Genomic DNA, 14,015 nt, shown 5'->3' with positions numbered 1-14,015 from the left:
TAGAAAATAACCACACATGTTACTTTCAAATTAAAAATAAAAAGAAAAGGAATAAAAAAGAAAAAAAGACAAAGAAAAAATTATAGAAGTCCCTTTTAAAAGGCTTTCCCCAGCCTGAAAGTTTTGCCAGTGTCAGAATAGAGTATTTAAAGATGCACTTTGGGCTATTGTCTGCTAATTACTCTCCAACAGCCTCAATTCTGCCCCTGCCAGGGTGGGGGTGGGGGGCTATTGAAGTGCAGAAAGATAAGGAGTCAGTGAGAAACCAGGGACAAAGTTTAGGAGGAAAAAAAAGCTATTTTTGAGCCAGTGAATGGGTGCCCACTTTTATGTGTCCCCCTTCTTGGAGCCCAGCCCTTCTTTAGCACCCTCAACTCCAAAAATTAATTAATTAAGGTGTTAGTTAATTCTGCAGTTTAGACTGGGTTGAGACCCCCTTCTTGCCCTCAGCAGACTTTTTTTTTTTTTTTTCTCCTCTCAGGGAGCCAGCTGCAAGACTGTCCATGGGGTCTGGGAGGGGAGGGGCACCCAAGCCTTGGTCAGGGAAACTTAAAAAGTTCACTGGGATCACAGCTTTTCCTTTGGTTCCAAACTTGTGTATGATGTTTAACCGGTCACTAGAGACCCTGAAAACACTATTTCATAGAGTTTCTGGGTAATTATCCATGCCCTAGAGGAGAGACTAAATTCCACACCTCACCACTCCACCATCTTTCCCTGCCCCCCATGTATAGTATTTTTAGTTATACATCATGTTTGGATTAATTGAATTTCTGTCTGTCTTTTTCTAACATCATCATCTGTATTAATTCACACATTTAAACTCTGAACCTGAACTCTATGGACCAAACCTTAGACCAATGTACATTTTTAGTTTTCTCATGAGTTACTGAACAGCCTCTGTTACTGACATTTCATCTTTCTTTATTTCCACAAAATGAATATGTCCAGTGAGTTTTATAAACAAGGCAATATTTTTGAGATAGAGATCTGTATCTGTTTTACACTTATAACCTATTACTTAGCACAGTGCCTTCCACTTAGTAGATGAACAAAAATATTTAGAGGAAAAGAATTACTGATTTTTCCCCCAGACAAATACAACATATAACAGCATGAACAATTTTCAGCTGAAATAATTCAGATGAACTGCCCACAAGATGGCAGCAATATATAGTCAGTGTGGTAGATTGAATTATACATCTCAAATTCAGACATATTCTTTATTTTAATCCACATTCCTGTGGGTGTGAACCTATGGTAAATAGGATCTCTTGAAGATGTTATTGTTAGTTGAGGTGTGGCCCAAATGAATGAGGTTGGTTCTCAATCTGGATTACTGGAACCCCTTATAAGCAGAAAGAATTATGGCATGCTGAGAGGAGGTCACAGGAAGAATTCAGATGTCAAAAGGAATGTGGAAGAGAAAGGAGAGAACATCTTTATCTGATGAGAAAACCAAGGGATCCCATTCATCACCTGCAGCCAATACCAGAATGCTACACTTTAGAGAGATGCTTACCTTGTGGACACCTTGATTTTGGACTTTTCCTAGCATCAAAACATGAGCCAATAATTTCCCATTGTTTAAGCCAGCATATTGTGTGGTATTTGTCAAAACAGTCAGTAGGTGAATTTTGCAGTCTGATTTAGGAATTTTTCAATAAACAGTTGGACTTCTCTGGAATGGCAATAGGACATCTGCATAGTAAGCTATATTTTACCTGATTATTTTAGGGGTTTATACTCATTTAGAACAGAGAATGTAGACCTGGTTGTTGACATTTTAATTCAGCTTCAGATAAGGAGATTTATAAAGCCTCACTTGTTGAGATCTCATAAATCTTTCATTTTATTTTATTTTTTCAAAAAGCAGAACAAAATAAAAAAGAACAACTGATACCTGATTCAACAATTCACAATATTTTCACTTCATTTTTCTTACCTACTTTTACATACATTTTCTTCACTATGGCTATTTATTTAGTACAGGAACTAATTATGATCATTGTAATAATTTATGTAATTATTTTCTTGGAGATGTTAGAGATTTATTTATACTTTTTTGAAAGATAGATATACCCATTCTAGGATTAAAAACAAATCATAAGATTTTAACCTTTTAACTATGTTATTTGGTTTACTAGAAAAATAGGTGTTAAGGAATTTTCCTTGAAATTCCCACAAATGTAGGAAGTGTCTCTTTTTTTTTCCCCTAAAGTAAAATTTAGGCAGTGTTGAACTTTTCTCTTTGCTTCTACTGATGGATGGGTTAACCTTAAACTCCTGGGGGCTTCTCAAGTCTTCTTGAACCCCTAAGGTTTCATTAGAACTCTTTGGAATCATTTCCTCTATGCTCATTTATAGCTGTTTTAAATTTATTTTTATTTATTTGAGTTTTTTCTGCAGCAAATATAGTTGTAATATAACACAGTGATTTCTGTAGTTTTATTGACCCATAATATTATTTCTATAGTCTCAAAAATTCTAGGGATTAAAAAAAGAGAAAATTGTCTATTTCTTTATGATATTAACTACCTTATACATTAATAAGATATTATTATCGTATCTTCCAGGAATTATTTTCAATGTTCTCATAGTTAATTGAACCAATAGCTAAACTATTTTTAGTTATAATCAATAATATAATATATGCCAATTATCAATTTGAGTCAATGCATTTGAGCATTCAGAAATGGTTATTATTAGGAAAATTCTTGTTTTCTCCCAGTGCTGATTTTCAAAAATGAAATTAAAAAGTCCTGTAAGGTACAAAGGCCATGGCACAAATTTCTCTTGCAATATTTGGACCAAAATCTACCCCACAGCAATTACAAAAGTCTTACAGGGCAAATTAAAATCTATGTCCCTGACATATTCTTGATATATGAAATTTATAATCCCAAGGGACATGAGCAGTGGACCGAAGAATCTTGCCTCCCATATATCTAATATTGAGAAATATATATTGAATTTCAGTCATTACGACTTACAGAAAATATAGACAATTCCATGAAAGTTCTTTATTATCCCTATGAGATAAAAACAGTTATTTAATTACCACTAGTATCTTCTAATGTCCCAGGGATCATTTCCCCAAGGCTAGTCACATTTTAAAATACTATTACTAAAATGTAATAAACTTCCAGAGCCAGTGCTAACAGGGTAGTCTCCCTAAGATATTTGCTTTCCTCTGAACATGTAAGATAACTGACAGATTTCAAGATCAGTTAATAATTATCAGAAAAGATTGCATATCTCTTTTTAACCATTACACCTTTAATTAAAGAAGATATATGATATGGTGTTTTATTTGGTAAGGTATTTATTTATAATTTATTTTTTTCCTCAATTTTTAAGCACCTCATTTTATCCCATTTCTGCTTAAATAATGATGCTATCTGTAAACAACAAAAACATGTTTAGAAAAAGTAGAAGTAAATAATGGAAACTTGTTTAATTCTGAAAACTGCATATCATTATGCATTATTAAAATGAAAGTAAACAGAAAATAAAAGAGTCTCTGTTCTGTCTGAAATCCAAAAATGCTAAAGAAGAGTATATTAAGAAAACAGTATTTGTAGTATTTGTATATTTAAGAAATGTTATGTGTTATAACAACACAAAGCATTTTCTATTCAGAGACCAGGGTGATTTGCTCTTCAATTTTTAATCACTTATATTCAAGGTTGTTAGAAGCATTTCTCCATTTAGACTAACTTAAGATGACCTCAGCTCTGGGATTGTTTTCCAAATACTGGTGATGTATTTACACAAGCATTCTTATGAGATAACATTTATTTGTGATAGAGAAGGCTAGAATGAGAGGTAAAGACTGTTACCTGAAAAAAGGTGGAAGACCATCTGCTTAATGGGAAACAACAAAACTCTTTGGCCTCATTAGGACATTGCTAACTAAGTTAATGGACTTAATGTCATCACGCTGTCAAAATTTCATGCCAAGTAAAATAGCACATTCTCTAGAATAATGCTGAAATCAAGGCACTCACTCAGTCACAGTTTGCAACTGTTTTTTTAAGACATTTGTGTACAACTATGATGCTGATTGCAGCATCACTGCTGATGAGTCTCCTTGTTTACAGAGTATCTGTAACATAGCTGATAGATTTTTTTAGAATATAGACAGACTGAGGTAGATATTTGAAGGTACATTTGAAACATCTAGTTCTCCAAACTTTTATTAAATTTAAACATGCCCAGGCAAAGTAGAAAACCTGCAATACTATTTATCAAAACATCAAGACAATTTTCTTGGAGAGACTTATTCATATTTCACATTGGAGACAGGTATGGTACACCATCCTCTGATCACTGAAGGACCATCCATTCAGGCTGGCATTGCTTTCTGCCACTGTCAACATCAGAATTCTGATATGCAGTCATGGATGAAATATTTTAGTGATACTGAATAATTGTTAGTCTACAGTAAGGTAAACTCATGCAGATTTTTTTTTCTTTTAAGACAGATGATGTGATATTTTTAGACCCACAAGTTTATAATTGTTGCAAAATGCTGCTGTGATAATGCATATGGAGCATTTTGTAAGTCCTGCTAAATATACATGGAATATCGATGCTGTAGTTACCACTATTGATAATGAGAGTGGTTATGATGCAGGTAATGCAAGAGTGCTAAGAGGGTTGTGGTCACATTCCCTGTCATGCCTGTTACCTATGATTCTGGGACTTGTAGGGCCACTACAGCCTGGTATCATCAGGGTTCCTTTCTTTATGCTGTCGAGGATGTTTGTTTGATAACTTATAGTTAGCAAAATAGATAGGTGAGATGTTACCAGAATACATATCTTAGGGTAGAGTACAAAACATAGAATCCTACAAATGGGCCACTTGTTTCAAAATGGATCTAGGGGCTATGAATTTTCAGCTCCTGATTTTCAGAGGGGGAAATGCATTGTATATATTTTTTGACTGTAAAAAAGTAGATACCCTTTTGATAAGCTAATTTGAAAAATGCATTTTAAAATAATTGGGATCCAATATTTACCTAACTACAATATTTGAAAAGTAAAACATTGCTTATATATGCTCAGCTCCAACATAGCACTATGAATAGTTGTTTCTCCAACATGCAATTGTATAATTGCTAATGTTTGATGGGCTAAGTATGACCTGTAGAAAAATAAAATTGCCTGTAATTCTATTGTTGTTCAAAACATTTTACTCTAAATAAGAGACGGTGTTTGAATTAATATATAATAGTGGAATTATCACTTTTATGACTGGACTTAAGAGGAAATACAATGGTTAAGTTACCAGCTCCCACTTCTGACCACATAGTTTTGGAGAAGATGGACAGTAGGAAACAGAATTATTTCAGATATACAGGAATGAGACAAGTGTTAGGATGATGACTTCCCTATTGTAAGTCATATTTTTTTCAGAAGACTTTTTTTAAACCTGAATTCAGACCATATGACTACCCATGTGCATAAAAGAAATGGGAGCCCAGTGGAGCTGAATCATAGGTCAAGAGACAATATTGAATTTCACACAAATCAGCAATTCCATGGAGATGACAGAAAAGCACCCAAATCATAAGCATATGTTATATTTTACTACAATTTTTACATATATATATGTTACATACTTGTGTATACATGTATATGTATGTATATAGCAGATGGAATGGTAGGAATTGTACTTCATTCAGTAAGAGTATGTGATTTATATAATCAAAGATTAGAAAGTCCATTATTCATTTTTATTGTATCCTGAATTCCTTAAAAAATACTAAATTTTATTTCAATTATTTTAATTATTTTCTGTATAAACTCTTTCTATTAATTCTGCAAAAAAGCATGCTGCTGATGAAAAACATGAACTGCAGACTGACCACTGATAAGAGAAAAACTGCACCCAGGTGACAGCAATTAGTAGTTTTCATGCAAAATATTTCCTTTTCCTTGACTTTCTCTTATTGTAAATATGCTTTCTGCTTCAGAGAAACAGAATGGTGAGAAAAAATAACTGAAAACAGCTGTGTTTTATGGATTTTACTGTAGTTTTGAAATTATATCTATATGCAAAGTACTTTTTGAGGCACATATTAATTTTGATTCTTAGAGAGAAACTGGTCTAGGATATGACTTGTGAAAATCAGACCAGAGTCACTGAATTTATTCTTCTTGGTTTCTCAAACAACCCTGAAATGCAAGTTCCCTTCTTTGTGTTGATCCTGGCTGTCTATATAGTCACTTTGCTGGGTAACTTTCTTATTGTCACAGTTACCAGTGTGGATCCAGCTCTTCAAACACCCATGTACTTCTTTCTCCGAAATCTATCACTTCTTGAAGTCTGTTTCACCTTGGTCATGGTGCCGAAGATGCTGGTAGATCTACTTTCTCCAAAGAAAGTTATCTCTTTTGTGGGTTGTGGTACCCAGATGTACTTCTTCTTCTTCTTTGGCAGTTCTGAATGTTTCCTTCTCTCTCTGATGGCTTATGATCGCTTTGTAGCTATCTGTAACCCTCTCCATTATCCAATCATAATGAAGAGGACTCTGTGCTCATGGATGGTCATAGGCTCCTGGATGTCTGGTGTCCCTGTCTCTATGCTGCAGACAGCATGGATGATGGCCCTTCCTTTCTGTGGACCAAATGCCATAGATCACTTCTTTTGTGATGGTCCCCCGGTGTTGAAACTAGTCACTCAAGACACCACCATGTATGAAATGCAAGCACTTGCCTCCACACTACTGTTTATCATGTTTCCCTTTTCCCTCATTTTGGTCTCCTACACTCACATTATCACCACTATCCTGAGGATGCCCTCTGCTACTGGTCGCCAGAAGGCATTTTCTACCTGTTCATCTCACCTCATCGTGGTGTCCCTCTTCTATGGAACTGCCAGCCTGACCTACCTACGTCCCAAATCCAACCAGTCATCTGAAAGCAAGAAACTAATTTCATTGTCCTACACTGTCATCACCCCTATGTTAAACCCCTTCATCTACAGCCTGAGGAACAACGAAGTGAAAGGGGCAGTGAAGAGGGCAATCAGTCGAAAAGTCTTACAGAAGTGAGATGTGTTTTGTGTCCAATGTAGAGTGTTTGTAAACAAAGGAGCAGGTAAACACACTAATAAAAGTCTGGGATGAAGGAGTGGAAGATTTGTTCTAATCCTGCCGGTGTCACTTACTGTGAGGGATGAATCTCAGTGACCATAAGGCATGGCCTTATCAAGAATAGGAATACATTTCCAGCACTACACTAATACTAGGGATGAATAATTAGCAGCTGATAAGAGCTCTGGGATGTTTTGTGTTACGATAGTTGTTTAAAATTGAAAAAAAAAAACAGATGGTAAACTCAAACTGGGATATTTAGGAGAAATTTTATGAGGGAGCTATTTTACAAATTGTGGGCAGGTATAAGGAATTGCCACACAGCTCTCAAACAGAAATTCCATCTTCTTTGCCTGAAGGGACAAGGGGAATGAGTACTGGTGAATGGTATAGTTGTAAGAAAAGGCCAATCAACATGAACTCTTTCCTTTTGTAGAGGAAGTTAATCACCCCAACCTTTGACTTCTCTGATACTTTGAAATTGACTGTGTATGGCCAAGCCAAGTCTGAGGCAGAGGGTAAGAATGCCTGTTCACATAGTGCAAAAAGGCTATCCTTCTGGGGCACAGAGCAGGATGGAGAAGGTTACAGTTATTAAAGGTAAATGAAAATATCCATCGTCAACCACCAACCACCATAAATTCTACAACTAATAAATGTTACAAAGATGAATCATGCAATGTGTTTTAAGTGATTTAAAAAATGTATCCAAAGGTAACTGCCAAGAATTCTTGTGGTAAATTCTTTTTATGGATTGCAAGCTCAAATGAAGTTATTTAAGAAATTATCTTAGTAATAACTTTGTTGAAATGATGCTGGAACTCATTGATCAGATGTTAGTATTTTTGTCTATTACTTCTCAGAAATTAAATATCAAAGGTGTGTTTGACACCATAGCAAAGACAAAGAGTAATTATAAAAATAGCCAGCATGATTTACTGAGGCACTGTTGTTAACACATACCCTTGTGTTCTGGTTTGCTAAAGCTGCCTTTATGCAAAATATCAGTAGTGGATTGGCTTTTTAAAGGGGGTTTATTAGGTTACAAATTTACAATTCTAAGGCTATAAATGTCCAAACCAAGGCATCAACAAGAGGATATCTTCACTGAAGAATGGTTGAAGGCATCTGGAACACCTCCCTCCACCAGCTTGGAAGGTATGTGGCTGGTGTCTGCTGGTCTTTGCTCCTGGGTTCTGGTTTCAAAATGGCTTTCCCCAAAATATCTCTGGTCTTCTGTTTCTCTTAGATTCACTATCTCTCAGTTCCTGTGCATCCATGCTTGTTGTCCCAGGGTGTTTCTCTCTAAGCATCAGGGGGTCCTTTCTTGACTTCTCTAGGGACAACTCTGGGCTTCATCTCTTAGCTTAGCATCTCGAATCATCCCTCTGTTAGCTTCTCCTAGCATCTCCAAGAATCTAGGTCTGTGTGGGCTCTCAGCTCTCTTATGACTTCAGTGAACTAATCACTGAATAGGTGGAGTTACAACTCCATGGAAATAATCTAACCATAAGGTGTTACCTACAGTTGGGTGGGTCATATCTCCATGGAAACAACCTAATCAAATGTCTCACCCTAATCAAAAGACTGATAATTCTGCCCCCACAAGATTGCATTATAGAACATGGCTTTTGTGGGGAGCATCATAGATTCAAACCAGCACACCTTGCAACAACCCAAGATCTATATTCTACTATATCTTAATTTTACAAAAGAGATTTCTTAGAGTCAGACCATTGAAATAATTTGATAAGTCAAAGGGCTATGGAGAGGTAGCCATATTTGAATCCATACCTTTCTGAATTTGGAATCCAATATGTTTGTGTCTTAAACTATCTATTCATACTTTCATCACAATGAAATTATGCCTTATATGGGAATTTGGCCATTGTAAAATCAACAACAAAAAATGAGACTGAGATAAAGTAAATTTTGTAAAATCTCTTAATTTAAAGTAGCTTAGGCATATGTTTCTTTGAATATGCCATCTGTATATAATTATTCCTCTTAGTCTTCATTAGGCAACACTTCTTTTAAATCTATAGCTTGTTTTTGAAGAAATGCCTGCTCTCCATCACTCTTTGTTAGTTTTTAGGAAAATGTAAAACACCCCCAAATTTGCAACTTGCAGTAACAATTTTAGTTTAATTGTATTTTCTGTGTAATGAATCCCTTGAGTGTAACAGGAATTCTGGTTAGGGAATATTTGGTTTTCTTTATCTCTCTCTCTCCTTCAACAGCCTTTATATTTTTAAGCCTAACCCATATATTTTTGAATGAATGCTAGTAAGTTCATTGACCAGCTGGTAAGGCTCTATTGCTATATTTTTTACTTGCCATTTGTTCCTCCTGAGTATATTGACAGGTTGTAAAATCAATTTAGTAATGTGTATCTGTTTAATGAACTGGCAGAGTAAAATACAAGTAAAATGGAATGGAATGAAATGAAATAGACTAGACTAGACTAGAATAGAATAGACTAGAATAAACTAGAAGAGAATAGAAAAGTTAATATATGAAAAGACCTCACAAGAGTCACTGACACCCAATGAGTGTTTGATATTGTTCTCAGAATAGCATAGAAAATATAGAATACATCACATATACTAAGATATATATTATGTTTGCAAACATGATGCACTCATTGGAATATAAAATTAATTTCTTCCTGTAAGTTGCTTGCAAAAGAACATTCATAAGTCATGCACTGATTGGACATTCTGCATGATTTATACTTTATGGCTTCCTACAGGAAGTTGATAACATAATTATTGTGGTTCAAACAGTTTTATTAAAATTGATGGAAGTTACAGGCTACAAAGTATTTATGAAGCCTCCAAAAAAAAAAAAAAACACACACAAATACTTTGTGGCCTCATATTACATGGTAGAGTTTTATTTTATAGTTCCAGGAACTAATTGATAGTGGGATTATTATATCCAGAGAGATAATGAAAAGGGTTGATTTGCTTATTTATTCTCCCAAATGAAGGCTACACGACATTTTCGTCACCAACAGTAATTCCAGAGTTTTCTTTGGGGAAAATGTTTTCATCATTTTTTATGGTGATATGACTCAATTTTTGGTTGTAGTGAAAAAATATTTTGCATAGTGCCCTTCCTAAGGATAACATTCCATCAGCCACTTCCAAACCTATGCCACCATATTGTTATTTACAAGCAATTCTAGAAGAGTTTTCTTTAAATATCCTTCAAAATGAGTTTCAAAGAATGACCTTATAGGTGGGACAATTCCCAAATGAGGGTTTGTTGCTTGACACAACCAATTAAATTCAAACTGAACCCGGCTGAGGATGAAAAGAGGGTTTATTTATGCCAGCAGGAGGACAGGGGAAGATTTCCCCAATCAGCACCCAAGAAGTGATTTTTCAATTGGCATTTATACCCATCAGACTCAAAAAGATATAATCATCTTTAGCTATCAGGTAACAGAGGTCTGGAGACTTTCTGTGGTTTGTCCTACTTCCTTCAGGATTATAACCTGTGACACCTGGGAAAGATGCCATCAAGTCTGTGGAGATAGATGAAAGGCTTGTTCATATCCGCGGTGTTTGGGGCAACAGATTAAAGTTTATACAGTTCTGGATGCAGCTTTTACATTTACATATTGCTCCTTTGTGAGACTAAGAGGTTTCATTATAGCCTGCTACCAGCTTTGAAGGTTGCATTCTAAGGCTACTTTACAATTTCCAGCTTTCTTACTGTTTCAAGATTATATTTAAAAAGTTACTGTTACAAGGTCCCCTTTCAAACTGTCTCTATTTCCAATCTTGGGAATTGGGCTGCCGTTCATTCTGGCTACTTTCTGCTGGAAAGTGGGTGATGGAGTTAAGGGGTTGTCTGGTCAAATTTCTGATACATAACTTGTAAATGTGGTTGATTTCCTTTAGGGGAGAATGGATCACTTGTGGCAGGAGTTCTGGAGGATGAAAAGGGTTTCATACATGTTTGAGTTATAATTCTAGTACATAGCAACAAAAAGCATTTGACTGGAATGAGAATAGATATAATGATCAGGAAGATTACAAGTGTGGTTGGAGGAAGAGTCTGTAGTCATGACCTTATTTCTGAAGAGAGCTGACTGAGTAGAAATTAAATTATTAACTGGAAATCTTAGCTTGAACTTCGTTATTTAGGTGACCTAGGAGAAAAGAGATATTTCCAGATTCATTAGGAATTTAGGTACATTTATTTTGACTAAAGCACATGCTCACCCTTGATGGGGATAATTAAGGCCATTTTAGTTTGTAATACCACTTTGCACATTACTGTCATTTCTGCATTTACTAGAGTTATACTATGATAGCTGCCATTTAATGCATTTATTTCGGCAATTACATTTCAAACTCTTTATAAATGGGACAAATATTGCAGCTACATGGTTATTAGATTTATTGGGTTCTGTTAGGGATGACAATATATTTCAGGTCTCAGATTTCAGATGGTTCTATACCAATCATTAGCTAATAAAGTTTTCATTTGTTTACAGTTTTTAGAAGGTAACTGTACAATTTTGCATATCAAGGAAGGGATGTGTAGAGGGAATGTTTGTTTTGTTCCCAGCAAAGTGAAGCCTTCTGGCTCAGCTTCTTATATCTTGGGTAAGCTATACTATTTTATCCTAGAATTGAACATGTTCAAATTTCATTTTTTCAGTGAAGTTTTTTTCCCTTTTTAAATTTAACTGATAGGAATAACAGCACTATTTCACTAGTAATAACGGCAGAGAAAAGAAAATTATGTCCTGGCTGGGTTAAATTTACTAGCCATTGAAAAGACTGTTTCTGGTGATATTATTGGTGTTTAATATGTTTTATTTTTCTTGCATTTTGATTATTAATGACTTGAGAACTATTTAGGCTGTCCCTTGTAAGGGGGATATCCACCATGGCAAAGTTGGGACACTAGAGATAGGCATTTTGACACAAATCCTTCAGTTAAATGGTTCATAGAAGCAGCATATGAATAGGCCTCTTGCTAGGAAAGATTACATTGGCAGGTTGCTACTAAAGGGCACCTTTAAGGTTATGGGAAATAGATAACAAGGAACATCATCACTATTTGACCAGGAAGATTTTTTAAAACAAATATTTTAGGCTGTTCAGAGGTTTACAAGTATACTTCTGTTCTGGATTATCAGGAGGATATACTGTCACTGTGGCTTTCCAACTAACAGGAGGTGTGTCTCCATCCTGGAAGAGCTACATCTTGACTCTGGTATGATGAATTCCAGGGCTTTATTTCCTGCAACTTAAGAAAAGAAAATAATGAGTAATAAGTAACAGTAAATAAAGTCTAAGTCATTTAGGATTCAGTTGAACCTGGACATGCTGGTCCTTTCAGGTAGAGAGCCTGATTTAATCTCTAGGCAGTTAATGGTTGAAAGGGGTACACCTGTGGGGAATTTAAGGCATTAGAGGCATAATTACTAATTTCAGGTAAAGTAGCACTTAAAGATTTTATGTATTGAATTGTTGCTAATCTAAACTGGGATTCATGTTACCTGCATATGCAACATTTAGAAATAGCCTTCTAAATGTTATTTTATAGAGGCTCAAACTTAACCCACTTTGAGGTGCTATTGTTATCCTCAGGAGGCAACAGGTAGAACTTTATTCTGTTTTAAAAGAGTTCTTAAGCAGATGTTGTTGAGGCTGTCTTTTAAAGTCTGATTCATGCATTCTGTTTTTCCTGTAGATGATGGCATGTAAGAAGAATACAGGCATCGGTTGATGCTGAAGAGTCTTGAAACATCTTTAACAATCTTTGCTATGAAAGCTGGTCTATTGTTGCTTAAAATAGAAAGTAGAAGTCCAAATTTAGGAATCATTTCTTGAAGCAATCATTTTACAACTTTTTGTGGTTTTTTTTGGTCTAACAAGGGAAAAGATTTTCACTATATAGTAAAAGTATCCACAAATATTCACAAATACTAGAAGTTTCCAGGGACTTTTCACTTTACTATAAGTCTATTTGCCAGTCTTCTTCACTGTCAAGTCCCTTTTATTATCTATGGATAGATGTCCTTTATGTATGGACAGCTAATTTCTTCGGATGTATAACTGTATCTAATATTTTAAAGTTAGATCTATATATTTTATGTCTTTGTTGGTTGCAGTTATTTGACCACACTCTTTTTAAATTGTTCTCTGAGCATGAAGATCAGCAAAAGCATATCTTAAGTCTGTAGGCAGGTGACTCTGCCTGTGCTCAGCTGGAGGGCTCTTAAGAGGGCAATCAGCCCCACCCTTTGCACTGATGCTCCTGGCCAGAGAGACAGTATTTGCTGCTGAATATCTTGCTTTCTGTTTACCTTGATTAATGGAATTTTTCCCATAGTAAATGTTTGTAGGTCTGGGTCTGCTGGTGGCACAGGTCTGCTTGAATTCAAGCCTGGTCTGTTTAAGTAGACTTAGATGAACACAATCACATTTTGGCAAATCCATTCAGACCCTCTTTTAGTTTCTGGGAGAAAGGTGGCAGGATTGAGCTCATTTACAGTTTATTAAGATGACACACAGGATAGTCCAGTAACACTGCCTGATAGAGACTTAGCTCCTCCATTGTGAGACACTGCCCTCCTCTTGTCCCAGTACAGTAAGCATATGATGTGGAGCTCAAAGTAAACATTTTGCTTCTTGTAAGAGTTCCTAAGTGGCTGCCACTTTCCTTGCACAAGGCCAACCTTTGGCTTCCCTGTCAAGCTGTTTTAACAAATAAGCCACTGGTTGTATATTTTTTTTCCAAAAGGCTACACAAACACTCTGAAGGTCATGCCCTACTTTTCATGGACAAGCCAAATTATTTCACGGGATCAGGGAACCTGGAGTCTAGAGCTGATATCAATTTGCCTTTAAACTTTGAAAGGCCATTGTCCATTTTAAAGGAT

General features: G+C 35.6%; 1 protein-coding gene across 1 annotated transcript; it reads left to right on the top strand.

Annotated features, from left to right (window-relative positions):
- The first annotated feature begins 6,124 nt into the window (after window positions 1-6,124).
- LOC119543226 (olfactory receptor 10A7) lies at window positions 6,125-7,063 on the top strand. The gene has a single exon (XM_037847968.1). It carries the CDS (start codon window positions 6,125-6,127, stop codon window positions 7,061-7,063), a length of 939 nt encoding a protein of 312 aa, XP_037703896.1.
- The last annotated feature ends 6,952 nt before the right edge of the window (window positions 7,064-14,015 follow it).

The sequence above is a fragment of the Choloepus didactylus genome, chromosome 8 (assembly GCF_015220235.1).
Source record: "Choloepus didactylus isolate mChoDid1 chromosome 8, mChoDid1.pri, whole genome shotgun sequence".
Taxonomy (NCBI): domain Eukaryota; kingdom Metazoa; phylum Chordata; class Mammalia; order Pilosa; family Megalonychidae; genus Choloepus; species Choloepus didactylus.
The sequence above is the reverse complement of the archived record's forward strand: the minus strand, read 5'-3'. Positions and strand labels throughout refer to the sequence as shown.

Coding starts and splice junctions, on each gene's coding strand:
- LOC119543226 (XM_037847968.1), top strand. CDS start 6,125: ATGACTTGTGAAAATCAGACCAGAGTCACTGAATTTATTCTTCTTGGT.